The 11,461-nt window shown below is 34.6% G+C and overlaps 1 protein-coding gene across 1 annotated transcript; it reads right to left on the bottom strand.

The window, feature by feature from the left end:
- Positions 1–3,638: 3,638 nt before the first annotated feature.
- LOC120328233 (FAS-associated factor 2-like) lies at positions 3,639–10,264 on the bottom strand. The gene is made up of 10 exons (XM_039394667.2): positions 10,023–10,264; positions 8,769–8,888; positions 8,447–8,664; positions 7,841–7,964; positions 7,184–7,376; positions 6,915–7,021; positions 6,545–6,697; positions 6,136–6,259; positions 5,296–5,405; positions 3,639–4,343 (listed from the first exon to the last, which is right to left on the bottom strand). Exons 1-10 carry the CDS (start codon positions 10,116–10,118, stop codon positions 4,071–4,073), a joined length of 1,518 nt encoding a protein of 505 aa, XP_039250601.1. The 5' UTR covers positions 10,119–10,264; the 3' UTR covers positions 3,639–4,070.
- Between the last annotated feature and the right edge of the window lie 1,197 nt (positions 10,265–11,461).

Below are 11,461 nucleotides of genomic sequence, written 5' to 3'. Positions count from 1 at the left end.
TGTACTGCAAACCGCAAAATAAAGCTAGACACTTTTAAACGGTTTATTTGGAACAATAAGCTCTCTTCCAAAACAACTCACAAAAACAACGCAGATGCTAACCTTCACTCAATCGGTCGAAGAAATGCAACTGTTCGCATTTTGCAATGAATTTTGAAAACGTAAACACAATTGTGACGTCACCCATGTAGGTTCATAGATTTTATTGTCATGTTAGTTTTTAACTGGCGTGAATAGCCACGGTGGTCAGGTTTAACATGCAGCAAATGTCACAAACTATGATGTCTTTTTTTTAGAATTATAACAAAAATCTTTTTTTTTGCTAAATGCATAAATTAGAGATAAGCAGTAATAACGAAGTTGGAGGATATGAAACCGATATCCAAGAATGTGTGTTGACAACTTGTCTATATCTCATAATTCGCGTCTTCATCACCACCTAACGGGAATCGTACATTAACAATTGTTGGTATAGAGAGTCAACCAGTATCAGCTCATTGTAAGCAAATAAATATTACCATAATTGTTACAAAACTTGTTTCCAACTTGCGGCATGTTTTTCGACTACTGAGTATGACTTCACAACTAGGGTTTTGTTTTTTTATCAATTCTAAAAAAAACATCATGTTTTAAAATGAGGGCTTGTTTTAAATCAAATTTTTTCTGTATTTTTTCCATTTTTTAGTGAAATACCCCTTGCATCGCCGCGAAACTAGGCCAAAACGTTGCATTCTGGCAGCTGCACACGCAGCCGGAATTATAATTTCAAAAATGTAAGTAAAATTTTTTATTTTGACTTCACCACTATTGCGTACATTTATCGCCACTTTATATCTCCACCAAAGTCATAAGATTTTACCCGGAATGTTTAGCCGAGATATCAGAGAGACGTTTTGAGTAAGAAAAATCATGAAAATTAGCTCACGAGCCTACTACAAAAGCAATTCAATCAAGTGCAGCCATTCGGCAAAACGAGCGGGTGGCGATAATGAAGAATATGCTTATATCGGCGGTAATCTACTGATATGAACGATGGTAGGGTCGCCATATTTGAAAAAGCAAAATTCCGGACAGTTCATGACTATTTTCATGACCTCGTAGTAAAAAGTATGCGCACGGTACGAAATAACAATGTTCTTTATCAGCAGTGTGCCCAGTACGATTACAGATGCAGTAAAATTCCGGACATTTAAGCATTTTTTAAATTCTTCCCGGACGCAAAATTTAACCCTAAATTCCGGACATGTCCGGAATTTTCCGAACGGTATGGCAACCCTAACCTATAGTCTATGTTAATTGTAAGATGCCTCTGATGCAAAGACGCCACAACTAATCTGTTATGACGCCATAATATGGATTTCGAGGTCATGTATTGACATATTTTTCATAAAATGAAGTCATTGTTACGGTTAATACTGTTCGGTTAATTTAAGCTTAGCATACTTTGTTTTTTACGGTTAAGTGAGTTTTTCAAGGCCATACAAACTCGATCGCATTTCAACTCGATTTATTCGATCTTATTTCAATTTTCGCAAGATGGTTTCATCGCAGCAGGGTCGTTCACGTAATGGCTTATCGGTTTCGTCTTACTGCGCCAACCACTGAACTACAGCTTGAGAAGGTGTGCATGAGCCTCTATCGATCTTTGTGGCGTTTTGAAGGATTTATTGCAAATAAGAAGCGCTTGGCAAGTTTTTACATCCATTTTTTTTCAACCTATTAAATACAAAAAGATCAAATAGTACAGCCATTTTGAACAAAACAGGCAAAAAAAACTTGATTTGAAACAATTCTTTTTGAACAAATCCCTATTCACAACCGCACAAAAAGCGTGTTTAGTCTGAAGTTTTATATCATAAGAACTCACATGAAGAAACTATCAAATCTTGATTCCCTCTATCCGCGAGTCATGGTCCTTAACTACACACCAAATCGGTTGTCCTGTATGCGTTAGTTAGAGTATAAAAACCAAACTGTTTCTTTCTATCCATCGGTATATAGAAATACTATACAGCACAGTATGGATGGATAACTTTTCGATAACCGGTCTAGATTTCTCGTAGTCTAGATATCTGTAAATTTCTAAATATTGCCTTTGACTAAACGCGCACTGATGGAATGAGAATTAGGGAAAAAAACTTAAAACAATTTGGTAGTATACTTGATCAAATATTCGAAACTAATTGGATCGAGTCGCTCGTGGCACATCGTGAACGAATGTTTTGATAAGTAGATACACTGTCAATTAATTAGTATCGACTAATTTAGCTGATTAGTCGTTCATGGCGCATTAGCAATATCTCAATTACAAAAACAATGGATTAAAAACAAAGAGTCTCCAGAATAGGTACATATATATTATATTCACTTCTTATATAGAGATAATCACTATCGATTTGCCCTGAGCACACTTGCTATAGCTGTGTATGAGGAATTAAATAGACTAGTAGCACAAGAAGAAGAAAAAAATGAATAATACTCGGTTACAACAATGAAACCATTATGAACTCCACAGTGAATTTTTTCAACCGATCAAATTTAAAGATTGAAATATTTCGAATATGTAAAAACCGCGATAGAATGCATCGTATATATGTGCTATATTACCTATATATGTACAGAATTTGTTACACGAATAGTAGATATACCACATTCGTTGATTGCAGTATGGGTTTATATATCGTTTTACCAAGACTGCCGTTTGACGTTGCTTATATTTATTTGACAATGTATATCATTAGACCATTTTTATTTTCACGCTACCATCAGCTGTTGCGAAGCTGCGGAGACCAATGTTCAGCAAGTACGCGTATCACTTTAAAAGTACATTCAAGTTTTTTAATTTGGATTTTCATTTACAAGCGGACGCAGGTGATCTTTAAGAAATCTACATGCCGTTGCGCATCAAACAAAAAAGATTTGGAGTTGCGTATATTTCATTCAAAGGCTTTATTTCTAATTGTAGAAGACTTCTAGGCAACCATGCCAGTTGTGAAATAGGTTATGTTCTTATTTTCCACGAATCCCTGGCCGAATTCGACGGCTATGAAATATTCCTATACTTGCATTTTTGATAGATAACTCATATTACCTAGACTCCGTACCTTTCTGCACTGCAGTTTTCAACTGAAATACTCCTTATTGCAATATTTATTTAATTTTAGTAAGTTTCAGGTTTCTATTAAAGTATGTACGCGTTTCGTCCGGCATTGCATGCGCTTTCCGTGCCACCCAGGCGGCGAAAACCAGGGCATATGCAGTCAACAGTTGCGGTGCCGGGATTCTGTTCTTTATTAGGATCTATCCAAAAAAATAGCACTAAAATCGAAATTGCGAATCATGTATTTGGCGACGCCTACAACGAGAAACAACAAATGGTCAACTTTTCTAGAGCAAATGAGCATGCTTACTGCTTATATATTGCACATTACCAACTACGCAACCAAACATTTTTCAAGGCGAGGTAGAGAAAGCTTGTATACTGTATGATGATGCACTGATATCGTCAAAATCCTTTCTCATGATGATCCGAAAGAACTATGACGGATGCTTATTATGCATTATACAGCCAGATATCTTTGGGACATGCAACCCATGAAAATCAACACTAGAATCAAATATATCAAAACCTACACGAATTTATATCACATGAATGCCTGTATTGCCAAGTTCAACTATTTCAAAGTTGCATTAGATTATACACATTTCAAACAGTCCATGTGGAGATGCTTTATCCACTTTTTATACAGCAGCATATCCAGACATGAAAAAAGTAAACCAGTTTGTTGATCAAACTCTGAATTTGAAAACAGTAAGTTTTCAGAATCTGTTTAAGCAAATATTGAAAAGTACAGTGCCCTACAGACTGATTAAGGGTCTGTTTTAATAAGGGGCAGAAACCTTATCTAGACTTGACTCTTACAATATTGGGAGTATCACTGCAGGCAACATTTTCGTAGTGTCCTACCTACCTAGCAGAATTATATCTAAATATTAAAAGCCAAAATGTACCTAAAAGTACTTCTTTTTTATTACACAGATCATTTTCATCAAAATTGTTATTCCTTCAATCACCTATCACTGTCCTCATCATCTGTATCATCTATTGATTGAACGAATAACATTTCACAGGATTTGAGTTCAACGTCGGAGATAGTTAATTGTGTGTTCCTAGGCTCATCCTCATCATCTATAGTTTTTGGTTTGGTGTGCGATGACATAATTTCTTCGTGTTCCAGAACTTCAGAAGTTGAGCACCCAGGAATAATTTTTCTGGGAAAATTGGTCCCAACTTGAAATTGACGAGGTGCATTATCTTGCGAAAACACAAAATCATGAATTGCCTGAATAAGAAAGATGTTGCACATATTTCAAAACTAAAATTTCTTCAAATACCCAAAAGAAGTAAATATCAAATACAAGGCCGAACTATAAATTACAAATTGAAAAACAAATTGAAGCGATATTGATATACCTAAGACAGTGCTCATAAACAGGGGTTCCGCAATATATGCAGTGGGGTTTCGTCAGTATATAGGGTTCTATAGGGGTTCCGCGTTTTTTTTAGGGGGAATCACTTCTTGCTTTAGCATGTTGATGTGTCGTTGAGAAGTTGTATAAAGAGTGTAGACACGAGTATGAGAATTCAAGAAGATTGCAAAGGAAATGCAAGAACAACCTAGTTATTAAACTTCACGCTTGTTGCCTTCTTTCTGTTTCGTTGTTGAAGTAGAAGTATTTTAATTACAAATATTTCAGGTTTTAATTTAATTTTGTTCCATAAAAATGTTAAAATTAAATAAGGGGTTCCTCAATAACAAAAAGGCTGAAGAGCACTGACCTAAGATAAGTATACCTATCTAAAAGCTTTCATCACTCTTTTTCAAGGAGCATTGTTTTACAGTCAATGCAAAAAATATGATATATAACTTCTTAGCTCACATTAGAGACATTTTCTACTTCATTTCAATGAAAATATTGTCATCGTGACAGCACACCAAGTAAATAATATTGTTATATAGACAACCATAAATTCAAATCAGAAATACGTGATGACAAATCATCAAAAACAGGGTAGAAAGGAGCATCCTTGACTCATGTGATCATCTGACAACTTTTTTAAACACCATTGTTATGGCGACTAGCAATTGCAGCAATCTTCTTGATATTAAAAATCAGGGTAAGCTCATATGAAACTGTTTAGGGTATTATTAGAACAGACAATTATTAAATAATCAGATGGCATAGTTTAGCATAGTCACTCTTGGACTGAAAGGAATGCATCTTGTTTCGTACCTTAACCGGTTGTGAAGAAAGAAAGACCCTCGTTAATCTTGAACCATCTGGAAGTTTAATTAATAGTTTCACTGCCTCAGAATGGCTTGGGTCAGGTTCTGTTGACAGTGCTGAAAATACAATTTAATGAATCATATAATGCTGATTAGGATTGAACTTCCATTATGGGATGTTAAAAGTGAACTTGATAAACTAAAAACATGATAAACCGCATGCGGCTCGCGAAAGATTTTATGCGGCTCTTTTCACTAGCATTAATTATAATCCGAATTTAACTAAGAGGAACTGTAGTGTAACATTTTTTTTAAATTTATTAAGCGGTAGAAGAAGTTTTCATCAATGATTAAGACAAATTATGTTTTAGTATGAAAATCGTTGTAGCGTGGAATTTTAAATCAGTCAAGTGACAAATCACAAAAACTTCGTACGAGTCTACCCTTGTAAATCAGCTGCAAGAAAACACAGATCAAATGAATTTGAATTATTAGGACAGCAGAAATTTATGATATCATTTTGCAAAGAATCCGATGCATCAACTCAAGCTCTCTTAGTCTTAGACCCTTAGTTGTTATATCATGGAATATTGCTCTGTGATTTTGTGAAAAAAATATTGCTGATATTGTCGCAGTCAACAGCCCAAACGCTGGTTTTCGCGTCGCACTACACAAACTACACGCATCTCCCAAATTACTATCAATGTAACAGTCACAATGCAAAATGATTTAATGAGCTCTAATATTGATAATTTCAAAAATTATGCGGCTCACATATTTCTGACTTACTGCATGCGGCTCTTATACTAATAAATTTTCCCCACCCCTGGTATATATATATATATACCTTTCTTGCATTCTTGCTTTCTTTGCAAATATCTATTTTCAGCCTCTTCTTTCATTTTCTCCTTATCCAATAGTTCCTGTTCCTTTTTCTTTTTTGATTCCTCTTCCTCCAGTTTCTTTTTTTCCTGTTTACAAAAGTGAAATTTGACGAAGAGATGTTGAGGCTTGAAGAATTGAGCTTAACTTTTTAAAATGTAAACTTTCGATTCAACAGACTATTAACTAAGCTGATGGATATACTTTGTTCGGATGTGCAAGTTACAAGATCATTAATACTGCTAATGATATGGAATTTCATTCAGAAATGCACCATGTAGGATAGATGTTATAGGAGAAAAAATATGGGACGATGTATAAATCCAAACATATGCATATCCTAACAAGAGGTAGTGCTTTTATCAATCAAATACTTTTTCTTTATCTTGTTGAAGTGATTGTTCATAGGCTGCATCTTGTTCACTTCTTATTTGTTGTGTCATATCACGCTCTGCTCGTTCAGCTCTTGCTGCTATCATTGTTGGCTCAAATCTTTCAATAATGGCACTCGCTTGTTCCATTAATTCCTGAATAGCACAGTACGACACAGTTGAATGAAGGTAAAATACAAATTAAAACTCCCTAATCCCAAATTAAAATCCCTAAATCTCCATGACTCAGGCCAAAACCAAATACTTCAATATTCCTGAAAATATTAGAATGAATATTTTCATTTTGGACATCCCTACTTCATGTCTTTTATAACTTTAGAGATAATGAAAACAAACAAAAAACTGAACTCACTTGAGAAGTAAGGGGTCCTTCCAATCTCCCAACAACTGTCATTTTTCCTTGGTACTGACAAATTATGGCAAGGAATGGATATGTATTTTCACGCATTGCTCGAGACACTGAGAAAAAAATTCAATGCAATGAAATGAAAGAAATATAAGAAAACTAGATAAAATGGCACAATGAGGTAAATACTATACAAAATTTTTTTAGTCAAGTTTTAAAACACCTCGCTGAACTGTTTCTCGAAAAATGATCAAAATGAGAAGAAAACAACAAACCTCTATATCCTTCTGGCTTATTTACCGAACAAGACCAAAAAACGAAGTTCCTTTGAACTAACTGAATAACATCATCATTCGCAAGAGTGTTATTACAAAAGTCTGGAGTGTCTTGGTGGTCTGGTCCATGTAAATAAACCAATAAAAATTGCATTTGTCTTCGACACTCATTTTGAGCATCTGCATAGGATCCCTATGAAAAATAAAAAGCTTAGTCGGAACTGCACAATATACATGTGGATGATGTGATATTCAAAATTTGAAAATATATAATTATAATTATGAGACTCCAGAAATATAAAAACTAATCATTTAGAGGAATTCCGTAAATTTCTTGCAGACGGACACTTTTTTGGTTGAACAAGCAAGAAAGCATGTAAAATTCACCTACCCTGATTCAAGTAATATACTTAAAAGACTTGTTCAGAACCATTTTATTATTCATGATCAACTTCTTATTGTTTGAAGTCTTTGTTTGAAGTGAAGAATATATAAGGCCAGATGCAACAACATATGGTGAATTAATTGCTTAGAGCTTAGACAATGAAATTCAAAACTCAATTTTATCAATAACTAATAAATGATCAATGAGAAAGAAATTAAACGATTTTCGTAGGAAAATTATATAACAATGTGTTTGAAAATATGCAAAAATACCTGAAAAAACACTGGGTGACGTTCACCATATAATTCTTCATATTCAGTAATAAATGATGTTACATCTCCAAGAGGATCTGTTAGCCTTGCCCTCGTGTCAGGCAGAAAGAGACGCATAAAAAACCTGTGGTAAACAGTCAGGAGACACATGAAATATAAAGCGTAAAATTAATAAAAATTCAATAGTTATCAAATTTAAAAAAAGGATCATTATAGGGTTCTAGTTTTATTTGCCATTGTTTATTAACAAGCATTTCTTCATTCCATTTACATTTCAGGTGTTTCAAAGTTATTTTGAAATTAATAGGCCAAATGGAAGTCCAACTACATTTTTGGTGGTGAGAAATATTTTGAAGGTGTTTAGAACTGAAAGAATTGATTTCCCCTTGACAGCTATTATTCTGTTGAATAGTCTTACACACAAGGTTGCTTACAATGACATCTAAAATCAATCTTACATGACTTGTTATAGCTAAGGACTTTGGATCTCATGAATTTGAAATGCGATCGGCCTGATAAATTTTACTGTGTAATCAATTTAACAGGTAATATTCAAAAGGCTTTACACTGATAGTACTTCAGTGCAGAATTATTATGCAGAAATACCTCACAATTCCAAATAACGTTGACCATGTAAATCGGAATGGCATTGATAAAACATAATATCCCCATTCAAATATTCCTTGAGGTTGCCTCAATTGTAATCCTCTTGCTTCATACAATGTCGTATGAGAATTAGTTCTTAATGGAAGTGGTGGAGATATGGTGGCAACATTTCTTCGTCTTAAACCAGAATTTGCAGATATCGATGGTGGTAGATTTGACTAAAGAAATAAAACAGTGTTTACCAATGTTTTGAAAGGCGTAGCCAATTAATCATGTGTAATCTAAAAGATAATTATTAAAGAGGGACTTCCCACAATACAACCTGTTGAGAATTAGACATTCCTGCCTCAAGAAATGTTGACTGGACTGCACTTTCAACATTCCAATCATGTTGCCTCAAAATAGTTTTACATCTATTCAGATCGTCTATGTTGGTGATTTCCTGAAAGACGTTTTAAATACGATTTTAATATTATGACAGATTTTGGGTGAGAAATTGGTTAGGTAAAAATAGTTTGATTTGCTATAATTGCACTCAAACATGGGCATGTTAAAGTACAAAATTGGGTCTACACCTTCATTATATTACGTAAATTAGGTCAGTAGGTGAAAAACTGCTATTTATGCAGTAAAGTTCTTGCCTTAGAAACTACACAGATCATAATATCAGTGAGGTTATTATCAACACAGTCAGACGGGAAAGTAACATAACAATTCTAACGTCAAGAGAAATTAAGATCAAAAGACACAGGCAAAAATCCTATCAAAGTACTGTAATACAGAGCAATACAGCAATAGGGTCTCGCGATGTACCGTAAACGCTGTAAATCTGTAAATGTTTAAATAACGCCAAACACAAATGTGATGTAAAAATACAACCCAAATTTTCATTTTTTCCCAAACAATAATCCGATACGCTACTATAAGTATAAGTTTATTTTGACTCCATAATCAGCAATAGGCAATAGAAAAAAACAAAATAAATAAAACTGATTATAGGGTCGGGAAAGCAAACGAAACCTCAAGCAAGGTTTAAAGCGTACATATTTTGGGTGGGGAGGTATTGATAGAAGAAGTAGTACGTGTTCGCTCACCCTGTCACCTAAGAGTAGTAAACTAATTAACGCATGCATACAACGCATATACACACAAACATACAATCATCGAGACATGACAAGGTTGGGAGTGAAAAAAGCGAGACATAAAATCAATTACTCAGTACTGCAGTAAGAAGAAGAATATACAAACAAATAAAAAGAATAAATTCTTTTGCCACACCAAATTAATAATTTTATGAGTATTGTCGAATTCAGGAATTGGATACCAAATTAGTCAAAACAGCAAAAGGAGTTATGTACTGTGGATAGAAAAAATATTCCTGAAAAGATATCGTCAAGCAGATTATAATTGGAGTCACCTAATGGCAAATTGCCCAAACAGAATTGCCAAGTTGGATGCATGAAGAGGTGGGCTAGGCCTGCTTCACTCACCAGATGTATTCATAGATTAAGTTATTGTAGAATGTGAATTCATATAATTCAGTAACTGCATAGCCTATAATGATAGCAAAGCTAACCTGAAAATGAATCAGTTTTTCTGTTAATTCCTGATTCAAGTTTTCTTCATCTTCACCCCTATCATTTTCTATTACTTGCTCGTTATTGTCCGCCATACAATAATACACAGCCCTATTAGATATTTATTTCGCACCGGTACCAATCCAATCCTAGTCTAAATACTATTCAGTCCCATATATTTTCAGAAAAGAAATAATAAACTTGGCGTTCTGGTATTATAGTACTGGTACATGTACTTCTGCTGCAAGCGGTGGCTAGGTGTCGTATTTAGAAGGTTTTACCTGACTACATTTTTACGCGAATGCATATTGCAAGAATGTAGGCGCACGGAAAGTTCGGGTTCTTTTAGATCGTGGGCCTAAATCTTTTGGGATCCTGTCAAACGATTTCCAATTTACAAAATATACAGAGTTGACATCTCCAAAGTAGAGCATTTCGTCACAATTGATGATGACTTCAGAGGCGCGTATTTTGGTGGACGGGCGCGTATTTTCACGTTTTTAACTTTTCTTTAAGTTATGCCCGTCCTCCAGGTCCTATGTGTTTGTTCGTTTGTTTTTGTTTCGTTTTATACCAGAGCGACCGAAATAAAATTGATTGATTGATTGATTGATTGAGCAGGGTTGTCCAAAACGAATCGAATATTCGACTATCAAAGTATTTGAATACTTTATCTGTTTATCAGCTAATTTTAGAATAATTCCGAATAATAGCCACGATTTTTTTTACTTTGTCACGTATTTTACTGACGATGAAATAAAATCGGCATAAGATAAGATTTACCTGTTCATCCCGAAAGAGCGGGAAGCCGATAAGATGGGTTAATCATATGGAGAACCACGGTCTCTAGTCCGGTTACCAATCCGTGTCCGGTGTGGGATTAGTTAGTCAGTTATTGGACACGTTTAGTGGCCATAACGATCGTTTCAAAATTTTGTTGTTATTGTTATTTGTCTCCGTCTCCATTTTTAAAAAATCGCTTTTCTCTTCGAATACTGGACCAATTGCTTTGATATTTTCAGTGGTTAAAGATAAAATTTTTCTCCAGAAGGTTATCACTTTTTTTTCTCGCTATGACGTCATCAAAATCATTGCCACTGGGTGGCGCTACGTGTCCATATATTTGAGCATAGCTCTCTTGTTTGTTTTCAGAAGCATGAACATTGGGCATTGCCGCCATTCTCTTGCGCAGCTTCTAATTTAAGCTTTCATTTTCATTACGTCGAAAAATTAAAACTTATGTAACGCCGTATTTAATAACCAAATGTACTTACTTCTAGAAAGCCGCCAACAAGGCGTTTACTCCAGCCATTCCCGCGGCACAATATCAGTCCTGTACTTCGCGAACGAAAGTGAAATCAAAATTTAATAACATATATTGTGTACTTTCAAATGTAGAGTAGCTATAAGACACAATTTAATGAATTTCTTGAAAACG

Source organism: Styela clava, chromosome 7 (assembly GCF_964204865.1).
Source record: "Styela clava chromosome 7, kaStyClav1.hap1.2, whole genome shotgun sequence".
In the NCBI taxonomy this organism is placed as follows: Eukaryota; Metazoa; Chordata; class Ascidiacea; order Stolidobranchia; family Styelidae; genus Styela; species Styela clava.
Note: the sequence above shows the minus strand (reverse complement) of the source record. Positions and strands in the feature narration are given on the sequence as shown.